Source organism: Chaetodon auriga, chromosome 19 (assembly GCF_051107435.1).
Source record: "Chaetodon auriga isolate fChaAug3 chromosome 19, fChaAug3.hap1, whole genome shotgun sequence".
Taxonomy (NCBI): Eukaryota; Metazoa; Chordata; class Actinopteri; order Chaetodontiformes; family Chaetodontidae; genus Chaetodon; species Chaetodon auriga.
This window is the reverse complement of record NC_135092.1, coordinates 17,140,941-17,164,918: the sequence shown is the minus strand read 5'-3', so window position 1 is coordinate 17,164,918 and position 23,978 is coordinate 17,140,941. Positions and strand designations below refer to the sequence as shown.

The 23,978-nt window shown below is 45.5% G+C and overlaps 1 protein-coding gene across 1 annotated transcript; it reads left to right on the top strand.

The window, feature by feature from the left end:
* The first annotated feature begins 306 nt into the window (after window positions 1–306).
* Window positions 307–23,888, top strand: pcsk5a (proprotein convertase subtilisin/kexin type 5a). Its single transcript, XM_076758104.1, has 36 exons — window positions 307–437; window positions 1,512–1,679; window positions 1,830–1,973; window positions 2,267–2,343; window positions 2,574–2,662; window positions 2,763–2,935; window positions 3,117–3,311; window positions 5,882–6,000; window positions 6,101–6,204; window positions 6,523–6,643; window positions 6,901–7,089; window positions 8,259–8,395; window positions 8,487–8,609; window positions 8,816–8,918; window positions 9,187–9,377; window positions 9,643–9,727; window positions 10,243–10,346; window positions 10,490–10,628; window positions 10,871–10,986; window positions 11,317–11,419; window positions 12,066–12,202; window positions 12,816–13,016; window positions 13,126–13,194; window positions 13,340–13,382; window positions 13,561–13,703; window positions 14,575–14,775; window positions 15,847–15,930; window positions 16,043–16,241; window positions 16,964–17,178; window positions 17,967–18,209; window positions 18,958–19,194; window positions 19,310–19,487; window positions 20,120–20,337; window positions 20,841–20,941; window positions 21,393–21,600; window positions 22,975–23,888. Exons 2-36 carry the CDS (start codon window positions 1,575–1,577, stop codon window positions 23,451–23,453), a joined length of 5,373 nt encoding a protein of 1,790 aa, XP_076614219.1. The 5' UTR covers window positions 307–437; window positions 1,512–1,574; the 3' UTR covers window positions 23,454–23,888.
* The last annotated feature ends 90 nt before the right edge of the window (window positions 23,889–23,978 follow it).

The following is a 23,978-nucleotide window of genomic DNA, read 5'->3' as shown; positions in this document are numbered from 1 at the left end:
ATTCTTGTCAGTCACAGAAAAATCGCCAGCCTACGACACTTTTTTATTAAACACAAATTACCCCGAGCTCCTCTCCTTATATATTAAAGAAATCTGTTTACGTCATGGCATTGTGGACACGAGCGCACAGTCATGAGCAGCAGTGCGGCTGGACTCTTGTGGCTCAGGTTGCCTGAAAAACTATCACGGGTGTAAGGTAGCCGCCTTAATGAAAGACACCAAAGACACTTTCATAATTTAGCAGCTGTTTAGCACAGTGACAGAGCAGGATGAACAGCACGCCTTCGCCTGAAAACGAATTCATCTGCAAGGTTTGATGTCCGTTTCACCAGATCGGAGACCTGAAGAGTTATTACAGCTTTCGGCACCACGGGACAGCGAAGTGGTCCGCTGTGTCCAACGAAGAGGTGACTGTCAGCACCGCCAAGGAAACCGAGGTATAGTAATGGGATATGAGGAGAACTGCAAGACCCTGCTGGATTATTAATCAGCTGCATGTCCGCTCCCTGTCTGCAGATACTAACACATGAGCACACACACACACGTTCACAGACTGGCCCTGTCTTCACGCTCACTCCTTCACATCATGGCCCGTCACACACTCATGCAACCATAAAACCATCACATGCCGAGAGTCATTAACACTCCGCACTTAAAGGACAAATGTGGTTTATTCTGAGGTTTTTCTCAGCCGTCATTTCCTCAAGTAGTTGCAAAATTGCAGCCACTAAGTTTCCTGCTGAGATCTGGGAGAAACGTGACGTCCCGAGAGAGAAGCCAGACTCCGGAGTCCGACAGATCGAGCAAGAATTATGAGCAGTCAGACAATTTACGACAGATGAAAGACGGCAAATGGGGAAAAAAATCACCCAGTAAACATCCATCACACTTTAAAAACAGACTTTCTGCTTAAACTTACCTTTTCCATAGCTGCATGCTCACTTTCCCAGTTCACTTGACCTTTTGCTAAACCCCTCTCCAAACAAGTACAGCGTTTAAACTCAGTAGCCAAATGGGAGGGTATATTTAAAGAAAGTAAGTCAGATCTTACATTTTTCCTCATCATACTTACTTAGATATTAGGACTAACAAGCTCTGCACTTTTTTAATTTCCATCCGTGGCTCGTTAACTGGTGAAAATGCTGCCTTTTCGCCTGCAACATGCAGCTTAAACCTCAGTCTCTTCGTGCATCATCATGTAAGCAGCCATCAGTGACATGTAAGATCCATTTTACAAGTTTTTATCCAAACAAGTCGGCTGGAAACATGACGCTAACATAAGCTTGATTATCTAGCTAGCTACAGCTAACGTGTGCCTGCAATTTCAGCCTCCAAAACCCGACAGACAGGCTGGAAATAAGAGCCCCTCTGTCCGAAATCAAGAGGGAGTAGTTTTAATAATTACTAAGAACTTCCATGCCACAGTCGTCAGTGTAAAATGCACATGTGCTAAGGAAGAAGCACATCCATAGAACATGCTTTACATCTGCACCCTGTGCGTTCCTTTTAAGGTGGAATGGCTTCAACAACAGGTGGTCCATAGAAGAGCAAAGAGGAAGCCCAGAGCCAGTCACATGTACTCCACTGACACAGAGGCCAAACACTATCCCACTGCTCACCCAGAGTCCGGCCGGACTGTGCACCACAATGACTCAATGTGGAACAGCCAGTGGTTCACTGTGAGTCAGATTTCATATATTTTTTTTGCTTTACTAAGCTCAAGTCTGAAACACAGACACATAAACCCAGACAGACAGAGCCGAAAATAGCCCTTATTTATTTTTTTGCTCCCAAGGGCTAAATTGTATGTCCCACTATTTGCTCCACAGCTCTGCAGTGATGAGTCCACAGGCTGCCGGTCTCGTATGAACGTTGCCGGGGCCTGGAGGAGAGGGTACACTGGGAAGGGTGTGGTGGTGTCTGTCCTAGATGATGGCATTGAGAGAGAGCATCCGGATCTGAAGCCAAATTATGTAAGTGCCCTGGGATGGGACGCTGTTCTCGGGAAGGGGACATTAATCATAAGCAATTTGGCAGAGCTCTTAGTTTAAGAGCGCAGAGCTGAGACAGATATTGCAGGCTGAGCTTATGGGCCAGAGGTTTGGAGAGGCCGGCCAAGAGTATTGGAATGGACATTAAACGTCTGATCCACTTAACTGTCGAGTGGACTGGTGAATAATGCTCTTTGTGATTTGTCTGATGAAACGGAGACAGATAGCTGCTGGCGTCTTATTATGTGCTGCTACTTACTATCCGTCTGATTCAGGATCCTCTCGCCAGTTATGATGTGAACGGACAAGACCGAGATCCTTCTCCGAATTATTCCAACAACGCTTCCAACTAGTGAGCGCTGCTTATTTCTCTTTGCACCTGCTTTCCACATCATAATGCTAACTTTAATTAATGCATGCTTTTCTTTCCATTTTTCAGTATTTACATGCAAATATGGATATGCAAATTCCCCAGTCTGAATTCTGTCTTCTCACTGGTTTGATGTAACGGAAATAGCCCGTCTCCTCCTCATGCATATGCATCTAACCTCATGTTCTGATGTTCTCCTCCTTCCTCCCAAGCCATGGGACTCAGTGTGCAGGGATGGTTGCTGCGGCTGCAAATAACTCTCATTGCACTGTTGGAGTTTCTTTCCAGGCACGGATAGGTGGTGAGTCCATGTGCATGAAACTGCAGTGCAGAAGACTTCTGGAGGTCAAAGTTTTGTATAGAGCGGATTTAAACATCAGCACTCTTCTGCCCCCCTGCAGGCATCCGTATGCTAGATGGAGATGTGACAGACGCTGTGGAGGCCCAATCACTGAGCTTCAGACCTCAGCATATTGATATCTACTTAGCCAGCTGGGGGCCAGAAGATGATGGAGCCACTTTGGAGGGACCTGGACCTCTGACTCGCCTTGCTTTGCAGAATGGCGTCAAAACAGTGAGAAAGAGTTTGTGTGTAAAAGAGGAAGAAAAGGGCTTGTCGTTTGCATGTTTGTTTACGTTTGTGTCCTAGCTGTGGCTGCATATTTACTTCAAGGGCTTTATCTTTTCCTCCGTATCGATGTGTAAATATCATTAATACATTAATCACCTCTGTCTGCTTACCCAATTAATCTCAGGGCCGGCACGGGAGGGGCTCTGTTTTTGTGTGGGCATCAGGGAACGGAGGGCGGAGAGGTGACCACTGTGCCTGTGACGGCTACTGCAACAGTATCTACACTATCTCTATCAGCAGCAGCGCTCAGCGTGGAGGCCGGCCAGATTACCTGGAGCAGTGCTCCTCCACGCTTACGACAGCTTACACTGGCGGGGAGGCGGAGGAAACGGTGAGTGGAGGCTGGGAGTAACTTAAGAAACGCCTTGGGTGTGATCGTTCGCTCTGAAAGATGTTTAAAAGCTGTGATGTGCAGAGATCGGTCGGTACGGGTCGAGGAAGCGTTGGAGTTTTGTGCTGCGGTATTCAAAAAACAGTTTCTCACTCGAGGCCACCGCCCCAAAATCAAAATGATCAATATGACGATAATTTCCTAATAATTTTCAAGATGGATTTCCTAAACGAGCCGTGTGTTTGAGTACTAATTATTAAGAGAATAGCGTTAAACTGGCAAACCTCCAAAGAAAAATTCCAATTAACCTGAAGAGTTTCAGTCTGTGCACAGCAGGTGAGCTGAACATGCTAATGTATGAATAACCGACAGGAGAACAATTCAACATTTCTGAAGATTAATGTTTCCAATAATGAATGATTAATTCATTAATATTTATTGGGTTTAAATGGAGCTTTTGCCTGAAGGACTTTCCTGTTTTCTCTATAATTTGTATCAGCTCATATTGCTCTTTTCAGCAGAGTATAGACTCATAAAATAAGTTGTTTCAACCTGCCATGAAAAATTAAATATTTAAACCTATCGACATGTCTCCTATAACTCCAAACATATACGTATAAAGCCGAGAATGAAATGCTTTTGCTGCGCAGAGAACAGAGATTATGAAACCACTGACTTATGTGTTGTGTGTTCATATTAATTTTGTTGCCTTCAAGCCTCCAAGGGCATAGCAGCCCCCCCCCTCCCAGAGGCTTTCAGGCTGCAGGAGCATTTCCCACTTATCCACAGAGATGTTTTTTTTATCTCTCTTTTGATAATAAAATTGCATTAACAAGTCTCAAAAATCACTTTTACATCATTTTCGATTTGTAACGTTAGTTGAACTTTCAGGGATGTAGCTGTGTTTAAAAATCACTGCCGTCTTGCCAGCAGCTTGAAGCCAGAAAATACACATTTGGGAAATGAGGTGGAGGCTAGGGGGAGCAGTGTTGGGGGCGAGCAAGCGACATCTTCTGCAGTTGAGCGTGATGGTCTGAGACACCTGTCAATCAAGCGAATACGCCCCAGACATACTCCCTATGAACTTTCTCTCCGGTAGAACTTTTAAAGTCACAAGACTCAGGAGGAAGTGAAAACTGCTCAGACGCTGCATTACAAGGTTATCGCATGTGGATCGTGGTGTCTTTCCCTTTCACTTCAGCAGATATTCTTGGAGCCTGTAGTTCATTTACACTATAAGCCATTGGAGGAGCTGTGTTGTAACGCACGCCAACAGTTGCAGCTTGTCTAATTATACAGTAGGAACCTTTGTGAACATCCTGAAAGCCAAACTGAGACTCAGGAGGCCTACAGACGCATGCCAGCAGAGACAGTATGGCCAAGTGACGAGCTTCTTAGAGCTGGAACAGATATCCTCCTATGGAATACCTAATTACCGACCTCTATTTTCATTTTGCCTGATTGATTGGCAGCAAGTTTTGTGCTTTGTATGGGAACACCATGTTAATTACTCAGCTTTTGGAAACTATCGCTGATAAAGTAACACCTACACGTGGACAATGTTTTGATTTAAACTGCGTCTTTGACAGATTACAAAGAAAAAATTTAAATACTGCACAAGTGTGGTACGCAGTCAGAGGTCAGAGGATGGAAGATACTTCTCTGACTGCATGTTTGCAGGGGTCACGAGTAAACAGAGTTGGGCGGCTCATTAGAGTAAATTGGAAGCAGCTCCTCTGGCCTCGGGCTCACTGAGGGGTTTTCCACTTGTGATTTCTTGCTGCAGAATCTCTTTGTTAGCACACCTGACAACATGCCAACACCACAATCATGCATACGTGCCAGTACTCCACTGTGTCTTACTGTGCTTAGACCTGTTAGCTTGATTTGTGCTTTGTCAATTAGGATAATCCTTTATTGACCCACCAGAGGGGAAATTTGGGTGCTACAGCAGAAAAAGTACAGATAAATGGAGAAACCTGAAGAAAATAATTGGACTCAAAACACAAAACGACAGGAACATGCAGTATCTGCAGTTAGTGTCTGCTTTTAGTACAAAACCATCTCAAGCAAAGTGACAAAGTGGTGTGATTTCAGTTTAGCTTAATGAATCGCCTGTTTTTGTCTCTATGAGTCATTTAACATGTATGTCAGACTTTATCCAGATTGTCACAAATGCCTGTTTGTTTTTTGAATCAGGTCAGATGTGTGTAATCTCCACGTTTAACAGGGCCAGAATGTACGATCTAATGATAAAAATATAATTAAAAAAAAAGCTAATGGTGTTCTGCCAGATGGCAACAAGAAGAGGAAAATCAAGTTTAAGCAGTTTAGAAAATAAACACACATGCAAAATGTAGTTATTAGCGTGCACACTAATATGTGGTGGAACAAATGGTGTGCTAATGTCCATACTCAGTGCGTAGCAAATCGTCTAATGGTATATATCACATTGATTAATCCAAATATAAGTCGTGCGCGGCCTACTCAATTAAAGCCATAGGCCACAGTCCTGTGCCCACCAGATGAATTCTGTTAAATATCAAAAAGCTGGAAAGATGCTTCGTCCTCGACAGGTAACTCTGGGTCCGCAGCAGAGCTGCAGCCGAGCTGAATCGGAGAGCTCCCTCTCCTCCTCCGTGGCTGCAGGAGTCATCGCTCTCACTTTGGAGGCCAAGTAAGCAGCGCTCCCACACACAAAATCCATACGTTCCCGTTAGCGGGTATGATCGGGTGATGGGAGTATGATGTTTTTCCTCTGTTTGACCTCTTCGCAGCCCCTCGCTAACCTGGAGGGATGTGCAGCACATTATTGTCAGAACATCAAAAGCTCGTCATCTCATCGCCCCTGACTGGCACGTTAATGGAGCCGGCTACGAAGGTGTTCCCACTGGACTTCTGCCTTCCTTTTCACAGAGTTTAAAGAAAATTAATAACCACATGATATCTTCTGAATGCAGTCGTCCCAAAACTGATAATAAAAAAGCTAAGTTGATCTTGATGAGCACATTTTGCTCTTTTTAGGGAAACTATCAAACAGGGAGCATATAAACTAATGAGAGCAGAGCAGGAATAAACGCCTACGACGTCCCAGGAGTGTGTGATGTCTTTTATAAGCTACAGCGCTTTTTATGCCCTGGCTAATGTGATATATATATATATATATATGTGTGTGTGTGTGTGTTTGTGTGTGTGGCAGTGAGCCACCTTTATGGCTTTGGCCTGCTGGATGCTGAGAGCATGGTGAGGGAGGCTGAGCGTTGGAAACAAGTTCCCTCCCAGCATGAGTGTGTGGAGGAGGCTCCCATCCAGCTGAGCAGGTATCACACCAAGAGATCTCCACTTTGAGTCAGGGCTTCCCTTCATTCCTCCCCTTTTATCACGCTTTATCTATTTCTGCCTCAGCTCTCACATGGATTTCTCTCACGCCGACTCTCACGCACTTTAATGGGTGTCATTTCCTTTATGTCTCCTCTCCTTGTTACTCCTCTCTTGTGCTCCTTGCTTTGTGCCTCCTCTCTCATCTCCGCTGCTCGATGCGTCTCTTTATTCTTTCCCTCTCTCCGTCTCATGACAGAACTATTCATCCAGGCTCGGCGCTGACGTCTGTGTACGAGAGCGCAGGCTGCTCCGACGAGCCCCTGCAGCACGTTGTTTATGTGGAGCATGTTGTCGTCCGTGTAACCATCACTCACCGTCATCGCGGCGACCTTTCCATTACGCTCACATCACCTTCAGGCACCGTGTCCCAGCTGCTAGCGAACAGGTAACTACGAGCAATGCTCAATCACAGGCTGAGTGTGTGGAAACTAAAATATTGCAACAGTCCCCCCGTGGCTTCACCACATGCTTTCTATGGACAGCAGCAATCTGTGAGGCACACTTCTTCATTTAGAGCACAGCGTATAACTCCACAGTGTTGTCTTCCTCAGTTTGGCACCTTGTCCCATTAGGGGGAAAAATGTGGATTTTGGCAAACACTAGTGGAAAATCGCAGGGGATCAGGGAAGTGGTATCTGGGCAAGTTTCTGGCTAAATTAATTTCTGGCAATTTTCTGCTGCATGCGGTGTCTCACTTTCAGCAAACTCTGCAATGCTAAAAATACATCACAAATTAGCAGCAGGAGACTCAAAGTGCTCATATGATTTAAAGCACATCTGTGTAAAAGCAACTATGTACATTTAGTCAACTGCTCTAATTAAAGCTACAGTCAATATATGAGCAATGGGTGAATTTACTGTGTGTAAGGTGAAAGTGAAAACTCACACAATTATCACACAAGGCTGCAGTTCCCCTTCAGCTCTATGGAGCATTTTAGTGTCTTTCAGTTTATTGTTTTGGTTTTAGGGCACTTTTACTAGCAGCCATCTGTTTTCAGGGAAAAAAGCTCTAATAGTCCCACTGTAAACTACAGCACCAAACAACAGGCAGTTAGCAGCTCGCTGGTGAACATGGTGGATAATACGGCAGCTAAAGAGGCAGATATTTCCCTCAGGGGCGGCTTAAGAGCAGAACAGAGCGATGTAGAGAAATATTGGACTAAGTGAATGACAGTGTTGCTCATGTGAAGCTTGTGTTTAAAGCTGCTTATGCTTCCTCCAGGTGCCAGTTCAACCCATTTTTGGCCATTTTTGATACTAATAGCACAAACAAACTATTATAAAAAAAAATTTGGATTAAATCTGGATCTGAATACTTCTTCCACTGCCAATTAAGCACAATATCAACAGTAGTAGCTGTAGTGGTAGTGCCATTACCAGCAGCAGCAACAGTACTGTGTAGAGTAGTAGTAATACTAGTACTAGTTAGCTGCAGACATAGTAGTGCTTTTAGCAGCAATAGTAGTAGAAGTAGTAGTAGTTTTGGTATTAGAAGCAGCAGCAGTAGTTGTAGCAGTACTGGTAGTATTATAATGATGTGATGTTGTGGTTTAGGCCTCTTGACGACTCCACCGAGGGATTTCAGAACTGGGAATTCATGACAACGCACTGCTGGGGGGAGCAGGCGGCAGGGGAGTGGACTTTGAAAATCCAGGATACCCCCTCTCAGAGGAGAAACGGCACTGAGCTAGGTCTGCCCTCACTGTCACTGAAGTTCACAGCAGCTGAAACACAGAGCGGTCCTCACAGGACAGACCCTCATCTTCCTCTGTTGTGTCACAGGGACGCTGAAGGAGTGGTCCCTGGTGGTTTATGGCACGGCGGAGCGGCCGTACCCCGTGCATCGTGAGCGAGCCCGGTCGGCGGAGATGCCGATGGATGGTGACCTCACTGGAGAGTACAGTGGTGAGTCACGTACTCAGCTGGCATTAAGCTGTCCCTTCTTCCATCTCAAACCTCTCCCTCAGCAGCTGAACGCACTGTAATGCAGATTTACAGTGGATGTCAGTTCAGGTAGCTGTTTCTGTAAATATGGAACTGTATGAACAGTGTGAAGAGCTGCTCTGCTGTTGCCATGATGGCGCAGTGACTTTGAGCGTTTGCCCTTCCAGGACCCTGCCACCCAGAATGCAGTGACGACGGTTGTGAGGGGCCCAGCCCGCAGCAGTGTGTCACGTGTTTACACTTTTTCCTCAAGTTCAAGAACAACACAAGGTCAGCGTGATTACACAGCACAGAGTACAGTCAGTGCATCCTGGATTCATTGTACAGTATGTCCTGTAGCTGCAGAGCATACAGCACATATTCAAATGATATAATCAGCTGTTATGTAGTCCACGTGTTTGATTATTGTGCCAAATTCTCAGTGCTTGCATGTAAAAAGACAAAGTGTGCATGACCGTGGTGAAAATATCCACAGTCACTCATTTAGAGAGTCACGCCTCTTGTCCTCTATGTGCTTCGGTGCATGTCTGTCCAACAGGATGTGCGTATCGGAGTGTCCCAGGGGATTCTGGGGCGACCGGCGGCGTTGTAAGAGGTGCTTCTCCTCCTGCGAGAGCTGCACTGGGAGTCGCAGTGACCAGTGTACTTCCTGTCAGCCTGGCCATCACCTGACTGAGGGCACCAATACCTGCACAGCCACGTGTGGGGATAACTACTACCTCGACCACGGTTGGATGGATTTCTGCCCTCAAACCTGCCTTTATGAATTTCAGAGTGTTTTTTTTTTTTTTTTGTCACACTTTTTTTAATCATACTTAACAAGACGGAGGGAATATCCTCGAGTGAACCTTTAAGGACCCATTGTTTGGAACCAGCTGCATGTGCGCCTGCTAATGAATAGTCAGTTGATGTAACTGCAGTTGAGGGGTGTGTGAGTGAGATTGATTAATCGCTCTGATGTGTATTCCATGTGTATTGTTTGATTCCCCCACAGATGCAAATATGTGCAGAAAGTGTAGTGAAAACTGCTTGAAGTGCACCTCCTACAGCATCTGCACAGAATGCAAACCAGACACAAGGTGAAGCAAATTCTCTGATGATGCTTGAATTAACTGCTCGGTAAACACTGCTCCTGCTCTTCCTGCCACTGAGAATACTGATTCTCCCTCTGTGCACACGCACACACACACACACACACACACACACACACACACACACACCCTCTGCAGCATCATAACAATTAGAGAAAGCTACAGTATTCTGAACTCTGTATTCAAAAGAATGTGTTATCCGTCCCTTTCCGCTCACACGGCTCAAAAAGAAAAAGGGACCTTCGTTTCCATTCTGAAATATCATCACAGCAAAGGACAAAACATCTCTGTCAAATTCACCGTATTGTTAGAAGTTAGAAGTTTCCGGAATACTGTGACTCAGTTCACCAAGTACTTGTGGTGGTGTGCTGTGGGTTGGAGAGCTGCGTCTGTGGTCTAAAGGCAATGAGTCATCCTGACGGTGTCACATGATTGGCTGTGTGTATGTATGTGTATGTGTGTGTGTGTGTCACGGTGCCACATGCTCTCTCCGCCCTCTCCAGTCTGCAGGGGAATCGGTGCCAGCAGGACTGTGCGGCGGGATTCTACCACGACAAGCGGGAAGGCACATGCGAGCCCTGTCACAAGGCCTGCACCACCTGTGCAGGTGAGGGCACAGGTCAAGGGTCAGAGTCCAGAACTGTGTGAAAAGTCCTCCAAATACATGACACTGGTGCGTTGTTAGCTCGACTCCTTTGTGTCCTTCATCCACTGAACAGTGTGTTTGTTTCTGCCCGGCTGCGGCATCAGGTGCAGGTGTTGAAGCATGCAACCGCTGCGCAGAAGGCTACTTGATGGAGGAGTGGAGGTGTGTGCCCTCCTGCAGCGCCGGCTTCTACGCCACAGAGCCAAACCCAGAGATAGCTGATGGGCACAGGATATGTAGGAGGTGAGCTCACTGGTGTGTGTTCAGGTGTGGGTGGTTTGTTTATCTGCTGATGGCAGGCCTTATTCTGGTGGTTGGCTTCTGTGCGTGTGTGCTCGTTTTCACGCTTGTATTTGTTGTTGCGTGCCTGTATGGGTGTCGGTTTTTCCTCCGTGTGTGTTGTTTTTTTGTTGTTTTTTTTTAATTTGCGGTCAGTACGTGTGTTTGTGTGCGCATGTGCTCAGTCTCCGTGCTCTCCTCCTCAGGTGTGACGCCAGCTGTCTCACCTGTGTGGGGCCGAGCCGGGGGAACTGCAGCAGCTGTTCCAGCGGTCACAGCCTGCAGGAGGGAGTGTGTGTTGTTAACACTGAGTGCACAGACGGTCAGTCAACCATCTACTTACTCTATTACATGTCGGCTCACTGCTGCTAGATAAATATAATGCAAGTTTAACACGTTTAATCCGACTTGTCTTTAACTTTGCAAATACAATAGTTTCTTTTAACAGGGAGGCTGTTTTGTATCTATGCATGTATATATTGACATGGTGATATCTATCAGCCAGTTCTGCTATAAGTCAGCTGTGTTTATTTGTATTAAATGATGTATGGACGGCTTCTTTTCCTTGGCATCTGACATTAAGCCCACTGCTCTGCCTCAGACGGTTATTCATTTATCAGTCAGTGTCACTCTCTCGCTGTTCGTCCGTCAGGGGAGTACCAGGACAGTGACGGAAAGTGCCACGCGTGTGATGCAACGTGTCTGAAGTGCACAGGGCCGCTAAGAGAAGACTGCATCAGCTGTGTTCCTTCACGGTGAGTTGGTCTTGACTTTTTAGATTCAGGGTCATCGGGGAAATGAATACAGCCCACTGTGCTCCTCTGAGTAAAAATGGTGTCTCACCAATGTGGAGACTAACTGATGATGTGTCACTGACAGTCTTCTTTTGATTTGGACAGACATCAGTAGCTTTACAATTAAAGCCAATAAGTGTCTGTTCAGTTATTAATGAACTGTGTGCGTTATTTGAGCCAGTGTTGTTGTAATTTTAAACAAAATGTCTAAGAAAATGATGTCGAGCTGAAACAATCGGTCACTTAATTGATGACTCGAATGAATCACGTCAGTAATATTTCAAGCAAAATTGCAAAAAGAAGCCAAACTATCTTTGGTCCCAGCTTGTCAGGATGAGAAAGGGGATTTTCTGCTTTTCTTTGTCACATCATCTTTATCACTGCAAACGGAATATTGTCAGATTTTGGACATTTAGTCAGAAGTTTGAAGACATCACTTCCGGCCATTTTTCCAGTGTTTTTTGGCATTTCATAGATTAGTAAGTAATTGGGTTATGAGAAATAATAAAAATGTGCCATTTATGGTTTGTTGCTTTCTATATAATTTGACAGAAAAACTGAACCAATTGAATGTGAATCTATAACAAAAGCTTTTGGTCGGCTGCAGGGCTCTGGATGAGGGCCGCTGTGTGGTGGAATGTGCCAAGGGCAAGTACCAATCAGGTGGCCGGTGTCACCTGTGTGACCACACCTGTGACACCTGTGTGGATGCAGGGGCTGTCAACTGCACCAGCTGTGACACTGGTGAGGACTGAACAAGTGTGTGTGTGTGTGTGTGTGGAGGAGAGACAGAGTGAGGGGATGTAAAAACGAGAGATAAAGTCAAAAGCAGGTACAAGAATAAAAACAGAAAATGTGCATTCAATGAGTGCAATAGAAAGAGGAAAAAAACGTCGATGTTCTGAGTTTTCTCGTGGCCATGGTTGAGTTCGACCACTGTTTTATCAAACCAGAATGCAGGATTTCAAGGTTCCTAATGCTCGTGAGCTGTAGTGGTAGTTTGTGCACCACACAGCTGAAAACACAAACACTGATCACCTTTTAAAGTTAATGTGGTGAACTTGTTAGCAAGCAGTTGCTTATTTGCACATATAGCAACATTAGCATTCAATTGGAGTCACGTCTCCGGCCACCTAATGAATATTTACTCCACATTTGGCTCTGGTCTGGTCTCCGCTAACTTCTGAGGGAGCTATGTGGCTCCTTAGCTGCTAAATGCTTCACTGTGTTCACCAGCTAGTGCACGACTTTGTCTGTTTGCGGCTTGTTGCTGGGCAGTTGTCGTGCAAGCTGTGCAAGTCGAGGTTCAGCCAGAGTTCAGCGTCACACCTCCTCACATTTGCTGTCTTTGCTCCAGATAAGTTTGGAATGGAGCGTTACCTTTACAACGGCCAGTGCCTGGACGTCTGTCCCGAGGCTTTCTACCACACCAAGGAGAGGAGCTGTGAGCCCTGCTCGGACCACTGCCGCCTCTGCACGAGCCCCACTCACTGCCTCAAGTGTAACTCCTCTTACTACGTCTCCGATGGAGTGTGTGTGAAGCTGGAGTGTGGAGAAGGTAAGCGAGGTCATTTAGGAGCAGGCTTTCTTGCGTCTGTCCACCTTTGGCCCTCTTGCCTTCTTTTTCTCATTGTTTCTGTCTGTCCTTCACGCCGTTTTTTTCTCAGGGGAGGTGGAGGATCCAGATTATGACGACTGCATGGCCTGTGAGGAGGGCTGCAGGAAGTGTGTCCTGTGTAAGTCACGGCTCAGTAGCCAAAACCAGCGCCGCCCACAGTAGGCCAAGCTCTCCTCCCAGTGTGATGGCGACCACGTTCAAGAGTTTTTCCTGCTAGTTCCAGTTAAAAAGGAGAGCTGAGTTTTTTTGTCTGCTTTCAACAGATAACCCCAGGCATTGTCTGTCCTGTACTGAGGGCTTTTACAAGTAAGGCTGTGTGCCTCACTGTCTCCATGTGTGATCTCGCCTCTCTGCACCCTCTCTGCCTTCAGTTTGCTGCCATGCTAGAATGAAAAGGGCCTTTTTTGCTGTGAGAGTAGTGGGTTTGTGTGAGAGTGTGTGTGAGGGGAAAGCTGCAGGTATAGACTGCTGCTGTTGTTATCAGTTTTCAGGATGGCTGCTACAAAAACTGTCCGGCTAAGACGTACGGCGTGGAAGAGGAGATGACCTGCGTTCCGTGTGAGGACGACTGTGTGAGCTGTGATGAACATGAGTGCTACTGGTGTGAGACCGACCTCTTCTTATCAGGTAACGCTGCCCCGCTTGGTCAAAACATGAAGGCATGAAGCATTTTTAGCGTGGTGGAAAAGGTATCAAAATGTCACTTCAGTAGCAAAATGTACTTAATGTATGAGTAGTAAAAGGTAAAGAGGTGGTACTCTGAAAAGGTAATTGGGCAATTTGACGTACGGCCACACATTTTGTATCAAAGAATTAATCGTGCAAAAATGAGCTGCGCTTTCCAAATCTATCCTCCAAATTAAGAACGTGCACCATGTAAGCATGACATCAACCGATCTGTTAAAGGACCTGACACAGAGCAGCTCTACAACACAGGGCTTAAAATGCAGAGGCCACTCTACGCACTCACATTTCAGATTATTTTTAGTTTGACATTTCCCTCTGAAATACTGTTGAGTAGAAGTAAAAAGTACAGTAGCAGAGACTGGAAATACTTAAAAGTGCACGTCTGCTGTGTAGTGCTGCACTCCTGTGAAATTGTTTGAGTCATGATGGACAGTTTTCTTAAAAAAGCATCAAAATCAATGCAGCAGAGCCACCGAAATCGTGTTATGTTGGTAGAGATGAGGAGTGGGCTACAGAGGTGTGTAACCTCACTTCTTTCCAACTCCACATCTCCAGGTTTTGTTTTTTTTTCTCGTTTTCCAACTTGTAGTCTTCAGCCCAAATGATTTATCGACCCTCACGCGGCTTCTCCTCAAATCACTAAAGACTCACACATGCAGCAGCGCTCCCACAGACCTGCTAATAGACGTTGACGAGTAAAATCGGGGGAGTTCCCCTTTAAGTAAAGTACGAGTACTTAAATTGTCCAATTAAGTGGGTTACATACAACATCGATCTCAGAAAATGGAGAAACTTCTCTTCTTCTTCCCAGAGGGGACTTGTGTTTCGGTGTGTCCGGACGGCTTCTATGGCGATGAAGACACCAATGACTGCGAGGAGTGTCACTCCGACTGTGTGACATGCAGCGGCCCGGAGGACGATGACTGTCTGTCGTGTGAGGAGGAGAGGACGCTTGAAAACGGGGAGTGTGTGTCTGACCATGAGGTCTGTCCCACTAAGACCTTTCGCAGCGGTGAGACTAACACTTATGTATTCCACTAATCCAACTGTCTGCTCATAATGAATCAGGGATTTGGGCACTTTCATAGGGGCAGAAAAGAAATCTTGGAGGGTAATTGGTCTGTGTGCCACCGTCCCTGAACCCTGTACCAACTTAAGTACTCAAAACAGGCAGAACTACTGAACGTCGGCCAGACACGGATTTTAAAATAATTGATTGTATTTGCTGAACATTTTGTTCCCCACAAGAATTAGTTGGACAGACCTTAAAACAACATATGGTAATTAGTGTGAGCTAGACATCTTAATTATAGGAGCTAAAATAACTCGGAGAAAAGTGCATAGGTTAGTACAAAGGTTGAAAATGAACAAGTTAAGTTATTCTTAAACTTTGGATCTCAGCAACTATTAAATGTTGGATTGAAGTTTCAAACCATCACACAACATTTGGGATGTGAGCACAGTGTTGCAGGATGCAACTGGACTTTTGTATAATTGATTTAGATTGTGAAGAGTATTAAATTTTCTAAATGCTGTTGTTGGAAGACATTTTGGGAAGGAAACGCACGTTCTTGCCAAGAGCTGAATGAAAGGATCGATACCACTCTCATGTCCCTCTCAAGCTAAAGTATGTAGGCAGTTAGCTTAGCTTAGCACAAAGACTGGAAGCAGGGGCAAGAATGAGCATATTTCTCAAAACGTTAAACTATTTCTTCATGCTGGATTAGAGACAGGAAATTCAGGCAGAAAAAGAAGCAAAACATACATACCAAACATTTCAGACACTCATTCAGAAAATGTACTTTCGTGAAGGAAATTGAAAACACAAAATCGCTGAATGGAAGGCAGCTTTCTGAGCTACTTTTAAGGTGTCAGGTGAGTGTAAAGCAGCCAGCAGTCAGCAGGCAATTAGCTTAGCTTAGCACAAAGACTGAAAACAGTTAGCCTGGCTCTGTCCAACAAACAAGACATAATAAGTACAATTTAGAGGTGTTAGCAAGCAGATTTCCAGGCTTGCTGTTTCACTCTGCTTTCAGTCTTATTAATCTTCTCATCTTCACTGTTTTGCATGTTAAACCTCCAGATGACGGAGGGTGTGAGGACTGTCACCCGTCCTGTGAGTCCTGCTCTGGAGAAGAGAAGAACGAGTGCACAAAATGTCCAAAAGGTCTGTCCATCACTCATATTAAGTGCTTGTTTTCTTTCAGGCCTTCGCGGCCACGCTGCTGCACATCCAGCTCTTTGGCAGAGATGATGTTTACTCTTCCTTCCTCCTCCAGGGCGATTTCTGACCACACAGCAAACATGTGTGTCGAAGTGTCCGGCGGGCTTCTTCGCCAGTCGGCTGAGCGGTGTGTGTGAGGCCTGCGCTCCAGGCTGTTTACAGTGTGTGGACGCTCAGCACTGCTCCCGCTGTCAGAGCTCTCGTAGAGCTCAGTTATTCCTGCAGGACGGACAGTGTGTCCAACAGTGCGTCAGGTGAGCGCCCATTCCTGTCGCTGCGTGTTCATTTACCTCCAATTTAAATGTATTTGCATGTTTTTTACATACTCATATATGAGTGTGGTCCACCTCTATCTGGAAATACTAACCCTGCTGGCAAAATTATGTTGAGGCACGATCTCTAAAATGTCAAAAATAAAATGTAGAGATGTATTTTACATTACCTGCTTGACGTTTATGTGTTATTAAATTGCAACATCCTTGAGATTGAAAGAATTTCTCGTCCTTGCTGAAGAGTTTTTCCCCACTGCTTTAACTTTTTGACCATTTTTATCTTATATTTACCATCAACCCTTAATACATTTTTTAGCCATACTTAAGTAATACTTAATTATCCTAATCGATTAATTATCAGCAGGGAGCAGAGCAAAATGTCAGCCTTCTTGTTTACAGCCCACAAATTCATGACAGAATATTAGATTAAAAATAAAAAATGTATGCAGTCCAATTTGACACATATTAATAGGAAAACTAGTCAATTAATTAGAACTTAGTCACCAGTGTTTATACTTTTCATGCATAAGTAGGAATGTGAAAGTGATGCATCTGTTTAGTGATGCGTCTAATTGATGTCCATCATGCAGCCTGGTTCAATTGATGTGATGTGGGTGTTAAGGCAAGGATGCAAATGCAAGAAGCCCAGTCGTGTCTTGTGTCCGTGCATGTGGGTTTACTGATGTCTGGGTGGCTTCTCACAGGGGTTATCCTGCAGGCCAGGTGTGTCGTCAGTGTGCGGCAGGCTGCGCCTCCTGTGGGAAGAACGCCACCCACTGCCTCAGCTGTGAAGAACCTCTCCTCCTACACAAGCACCAGTGTGTGGAGGAGTGTCCTCCAGCCCACACCGTCCGGGACGGGGAGTGCCAACGCTGCCCCTCAGCCTGTCAGGAGTGCAGCCCACTCGGCCAGTGCGCAGGTACAGAAACACAATGCAAACAAGGACAAATTCAGCTGTTAGAGCTCATTCAGTCTCATTCTCAATGTGCTTTTACATCTCTATCGACCTTTCTGGATTGTGTTATCATTACCTGCGAGTGTGCTGTTTGCTATTTTTGGGTTTAATGTTCGTCAGCTGGTTGGTCCACCACTTTGATCCAAGCTGAAACAGCTCGACGAGTGTTGGATAGATTGTCATCCATGTATCCTAATGGCAGCATAATAAAAGTTCTGTTTTTTAATGAAATATCTCAACAACTATTGGATGGATTGCCACAGAATTTTGTCATGACCTCCACAGGATGGAGTGTAATAACTGTAACAACTCGTGACCTTTTAACTTTTCCTGAAACAGAACAGCATCAAATACCTGCAGAATAATGACATTCCCATGAGCTGTACTTTGTTTAGTGCTAACTGGAAACTGTTAGCATGCTAACATGTCAAAGAAAGATGGGAAACATAATTAAGATGAGCCTGCTAATCATCACCATGTTGCTTTGTTATTGTCAACATGTTAACATGCTGCACTATTAAATACATGACAATGTCAGAAGTGTTTCTATTCCAGCTGCTGGGTAGAAGTGAGTGTGCTTGTCATAACATTTGACTCACCTGCCTCAAGTCTACTTTTCAGTCATGGCTTGTCAAAGAGGGCTTTTCTTCCTCTTGCATTCCTCTCCAAGACTATAGAGTACTCTGTGCTTTGTTCTCTGAGCTGTACCGAACTGTTCTTCCGTTCGGTGCTGAAAGCTTTCCTTTGTGCAGGCTGTGAGGAGTATCACTTCCTCCACGAGGGCCTGTGCCTTCTCGACTGTCCCGAGATGTTCTTTGAGGACAAAGATCAAAGGGAGTGTTTGCGGTGCCACCCTGACTGCGCTTTGTGCGACGGCCCGAACAACAACGACTGTGACGCCTGTGTGGACCCCGATGCCACTCTGCACAGTGGGGCATGTCTGGCAGCCTGCCCCTCACATACCTATAGAGACGCTCTAACAGGAGACTGTAAAGGTACAGCACAGCTCTGGTAACTGAGGGTTAATTTGAGAGCCAAGAATGCACTTCTCTGATCAGTCCAAAGCCATTTTTTTTGTTAAGATTATATTTTATTAGACATTCAGAACGCCTCTTTTTGGATATAACAAAAGTCAGAGATGCTTCTTTGCTTCCTTTTCTCCTGAAACTGTTTTCTCCTCGCTGATGCAACGTCTTTTGTCCTGTAGAGCATCCTTTCTGTATTTCCTCAATTATATTCTCCACTATGCCGGAGTGTGTTTCATGACTTTAGCTCAGACTAAAATAGCAACGCTTTTCAGATGGTTAACAGGCAGCTGTCAGACCTTGAAAACAGAACAGTGATGCCAAAGACAGTTCCCTTGAGAAAGACACACCGCTCTGGTTTTGTAATCCAAAAACACAAAGGATGGTGTGTTTCTCCCAGGAAAATGTTGTAGGCGATGCCCACTGTTGTTGCTACATACAGTAGCTGCCAGCAGTGAGACTTTTAAAGGAAGTGCGTTGCTGTGCTGCAACACGGACAGAGGCTGATTTTTAATATTTATTTTAATATGAACTGAACACAGGCTGCAGAACATGTTTTCACATTTTGACAACCTAATAGATGGAAACTAATACAGAAAATATACCATATTAGATATCAGACAGATATCAAGTCGAGATGAAAACAAGTTGATTCTCCTTCATGTGTTCCACTGTAGGTGTGAGAATATCCTTTGATTCAGTTACTTTTTATTTCTAGACTGTGATGCATCTTGCCTTTCCTGCTTCGGGCCCCACGCTGGCTCCTGCACCAGCTGCAGAGAGGATCAAAGGCTGGAGGACCACGGCCATTGTGTGCCATCAGCCAACAAGTGCTCGCCTCGCCAGTACGCGGACCGGGACGGGGAGTGCCATCCGTGTCACAAATATTGCCACAGGTGTTCAGGTCCCGGCAAATCTCACTGCCTGAGCTGCAACCAGAGACATCTCCTGCTCAGTGAGTTGAATCTGGCTCGTGAACTCTCTGAAGTCTGCATGTCCTGGAAAACTCTCCGGGCATCTGTGTTTTGTTTGTGTAGCTGCGTGACCGTCGCGTGTGTCTGTTGGTACAGATGGCACCTGTGTGGCTGAATGCCCCACAGGCTACTATGAGGATGAGTCTGGGCAGAAGTGTGAACCGTGCCACCCTTCCTGTCAGTCCTGCGTCGGAGAGCACAGCCACGAGTGCCTCGCCTGTAAAGCCCACCTATTCCGAGAGGGCAAAGAGTGCGTGGAGACCTGCCAGCACAGGTAGCTTAACCTGCCCGCCGCCCAGCTGTGCCGCTCATCCATCACATTAAGTGCGGTCACACGGTGTTGTCATTAATAAAAGATCTGCCGAGTCGCATAATGTCACTGCGAACACTCAACCATTGCTTTCCTGTAGTTAGCTGGACAGGGGTGCAGTTTGGAGATAGAGGCTAATTTAGCCTGAGATTTAAATAGCCGTTCATGTGGCCTGTAAAATGCTAATTAGACCTGATTTTATTTGGGGTGCGGTGATTGAGAGTGTTAAATTAATGTGCCGTTAAATTGATGTGCAGTTAAATACTCCAGAGAAAACACAAAAGAGACACAAAGGCTATTTATTCCTGCAAAGTGCCGCCCTACGTACTTTCAGACCCGTGTGCCACCAGTGCACCACACAGCAAAACAGACCATATCGCTGTGTCTTCATCATGCAGTCTGCGCCTGCCTGAAGTGTTTTGTTGTGACTGCGCTCCCTCTGTCATGTGTCGTGTCTAAGTAGTTCCGGTTGTTTCTGGCTGTATGTGACTGAGTGGCTGTGGGAAGGAATTTCCTTTGAGGGCAAACAAAACTCTAATCTCATCTAATTGAACTGAATCTAATCTATCATAACTTTCTCGCCATCTATCTGATAGTCACTATGGAAACACGGGCTCGAGGACGTGCGAGAAGTGTGACCCGAGCTGCGGCGAGTGCATCGGCGGCGGGGAGGACAGCTGCCTGAGCTGCGCGCCGGGTCTCATCTACCTGCGGAAAGAAGGCCGGTGCCTCCCCTCGTGCCCTCAGGGATTCTACCACAACACCGCGCACCGAACCTGCGAGCCGTGCCACGCCAGCTGCAGAGCGTGCTCAGGTACGAGTGTCCAATCAGCAGCAGTTCATGCAGGTGACGCGGTGCACATCTTCAATATTCTATATCTGTGTCATTGTCAACAAATCCAAGTCTCAAAACAAGTCTCAGTACTGTTGGACTTCCCCAGCCTGTGTGAGGCTCTCTGCGTCGAGCCTGCTGGTTCCTGAACTGAAGACATAAATCTTCACAAATATATGATCTCGTTTTCTTTTTAAGTTGCTTAACATTTTCCTAAAAGAACTGGGAATTTTACATGAGAGCAAATTGCCCCAACAGGATTTCATAGTGTATTTGCTGGGGACTAGTTTCAGTCAGGACTAGTTAATCATCACAGCAGAGCCATGTTCATCGCACTGAAACGAAAAGTGCAGCAGCGTGGTTCAGAAATATCAGGCTTTGGCTACGCAGACAATCCTTGGTCGTAGCATCAATTAGTCGTCGGTTTTAATATTTTCATGAGATTTGTTGACAAGATTCCCCTTTAAGCTGTCATGTATCTGCAGGAAAAGACTCCCAGTCATGTGACTCCTGCTACCCGGGATACCTGCTGTCAGATGGGATGTGTGAGTCCATGTGTGACGTGGGCCAGTATCCTGTCATAAAGGTAAGCACACTTGTCTTGTTTTAATTTAACAAATATTAACTTTTTATTTAAAAAAAAAAAAAAATCCTTACCCTGTGCTTGCCTCACCAAAATAATTATTACTATTGTTTTGGCCGCGGGTATCACATAATGTAATTCTGAGTGACTTATTACTGCAGCAGGAGAAATCTCCAGCAGCAGAGTGAAAATTATTACTGTGTCACGATTTCAAAATAAATCTCCTGGCTCATGCTGTGAGGCATCTGACTGAGACTGTCTGGCAGGTAGATGCATGTTAATTGATTGAGCTGAAAGGCAATGCATCGCCTGTATTCAGCCCTTTCAGGAAGGAAAGTTTTGCATATCTTTTAGAAGGAGAGAATCAATGGTTGTGATTTAAAATTCATGCTGTGGCTGTGTGTCTGCGAGCGCAGGCTTTTCAATATCAGCCCCTTCTCCTGTCCGTCATCAGGGCTCAGGCCACACTTGTGAGGACTGCGACAGCTCCTGCCTGGAGTGCTGGGGACCCGGTCCGACCAACTGCACCGTGTGTCCTACTCAGGCCATCTTAGAAGCTGGAGGGCGCTGTCTGCTTTGTTGCCTCCATGAGGAGGAGGAGGAGGAGGAGGAGGAGGCATCAACACAGCAGCAGGACTGTTGTAACTGCACTGAGACTCGAGGTAGGCTGTCCTGACTGGGTTTGAAGTGTCAGATATCCTCTTTTTCAGGCCAGTGCTGACATTCAGGTGACTTTTATCAGGTTTTGTGGCTGTACAGAGGGATGATCTGCAGGTTAAACTTTTCTGTGTTCATTATATCCCATGTAAAGTACAAAAATACTCAGGCTGCAACCAATTAACTCCTTCATTGTTGAACAATTGTTGAACGATAACCCCTATAAAACCACAGAAGAGCAGAAATTGCCCAGTCCAGCATTTGTGAAAATATTCAACTCGCAGCCGATAACTAAGGTTATACTGAAGGTTTGAAGTATTTGCATATGTTTATATCAATCTGGCAAATAACAGATTATGAAATTGGTTATTGTGTTGTCATAATAACGAGAAATGCTGCATAAGGCCACTTGAAAACTTCCCCCACAACAACACGCACTCAGTTGTCAAAGTCTGACTCTCCCTCTGTGCCCACCTGAGTGCTTTAAAGTGGGCGGGACTCAGAAAAAGGTGATGTCACGTACTTCTGTGCACCAATCAGAATTTGGCAACTAAATGCGATAACAGTTGGTGGGTTGACAGGCCGCTGCCAATCAAACCTGACCCACACAGTCTTGACGAAGGAGATTAGGTTTTATGTGTTTTAACCTCCTATTAAGTCAAAGCTAAATTTGTCTTTTTAACTTTGATGCTAATTTAATCATGAATATTTAAGGGAACTACTTTCAGGGGCTTTAGAATCCTTAATAGGGACCTCGTACTTTGAAAAATAGTCGTATTTGCATCTTTATCTCAGTGAGCAGTGTTCTTATCTTTTATTGATCTAGTGGTCTTTGTAGGAGAATGTGAAATGTAAATGATGATATAGATCAGATTTTCAAACTCCCAAACAGGCAGAAGAGGTGGCAGGACTTTTTTTTTGTAGTGCTGCATAGCGCCTGTCGACCTTCCTGCTCATACAGCCCAAACATTAACCAGCGTTAAGGCAGGGCTGTTTATGTGTAACCTGAGAGGCGAAACCCAGGGGAAAAGGTCTCAATGCTTTCTGCTGCTTGCTAAGATCACTGTGAGTGCAGGGTAACAACTCAAAGTGTCACTGTTTTTGTCAGCTCCTTTCTTTAGACTGAACACACTGTTTGGAATCAAACTGAAAATGGGTAAATTGCAGGGGGATAGAAAAAATTGCTCATGTCCTCCTTCTCCTACTGGAAACTGCCCCCTCGCAGACAGCAGAAAAACAACAAATCCCCACGTCTGAGAAGCTGCAGCCTGCAAATGTTTGACTAATCGCTAATCACTCAGTCGAGTAGAGAAATCCTTTAAAATTCAGGCAGCACGGTACATCTGCGGCTTAACTTCCTGTCTTTGTGGGGTTTCCAGGAGAGTGCGTCCTCAGCACCAACCTGGCATTCAGGAACGAGGAGGAAGAGGAGGCCGGAGGTAACCTGGCAGTCTTCATCATCGCCTGCATCCTGCTGGTGCTGGGACTGGTGGCTGTCGTCTTCCTCGTCAGGCACTCCCGCTCCAAGAGTGCGCCCCCAGACATCCCTCCCCGTGGCTATGAGAAGCTGGGCTCCGGCGGGGGATACGGGGGCGGCAGCAGACACGGCGGCTACAGCTCTGCGTCCTACAGCGGCCGCGCCAGCTCCTCCGCCGGCCGGTTCCAGGACACGCAGCTGGTTGACATCGGTGAACGTCGCCTGGGGAGTAAGGATGACGACGACGATGATGATGAAGATGAGGACATTGTTTACATGGGCCAGGACGGCACCGTGTACAGGAAGTTCCGGTACGGACAGCTGGGAGAGGACAACGAGGACGAGCTGGAGTACGACGACGAGAGCTACACGTTCCGGTAAAGAATCTCTCAGGAAACATTTCTCCTTTCTCTTCTGGATTCCTCCTCTTCCTCGCTCTCATTCCTCCCTCTGTGCTGTTTATCTCCTCCTGCCCTGAGGGACAGACCCATTTATCCTTCACTGAATATGAGTTGAACCAAATGAGACATGGGAAGCTATTTATAATGAGCTGCATTTTAAAACCGCTGTCCATTCACAAAATGAAATGTGCTGCAGAAAAACTCCATGTTGTTCAGCTTTCTTAAGGACTTTTTACATAATTAAGCTTATTTCTTGACTTGGTTTGGAGGATGATGACTTCCTACAAATATAACGTAATTTGTCATGATCATTTACTAGTTTTGACAGTTTCATTAATCATACTATGTAATTGTTGTGGTGTTGGATTAGCATTTTAAATTTGATTAATCATGGTATTTCTTTAGCTTTTCTATACTCCCCAGTGTTTGGTGTCATTGAATTTTAATTTGAAAAAGTGTTGTTATTCTGCTCAAATAAAGCCTTGAAAAAATGCATTAGAAAAGA

Coding starts and splice junctions, on each gene's coding strand:
- pcsk5a (XM_076758104.1), top strand. CDS start 1,575: ATGTACTCCACTGACACAGAGGCCAAACACTATCCCACTGCTCACCCA. Junction 2,344..2,573: donor TCCAACAACGCTTCCAACTA/GTGAGCGCTGCT, acceptor CTTCCTCCCAAG/CCATGGGACTCAGTGTGCAG. Junction 11,420..12,065: donor ATCAGCTGTGTTCCTTCACG/GTGAGTTGGTCT, acceptor GGTCGGCTGCAG/GGCTCTGGATGAGGGCCGCT.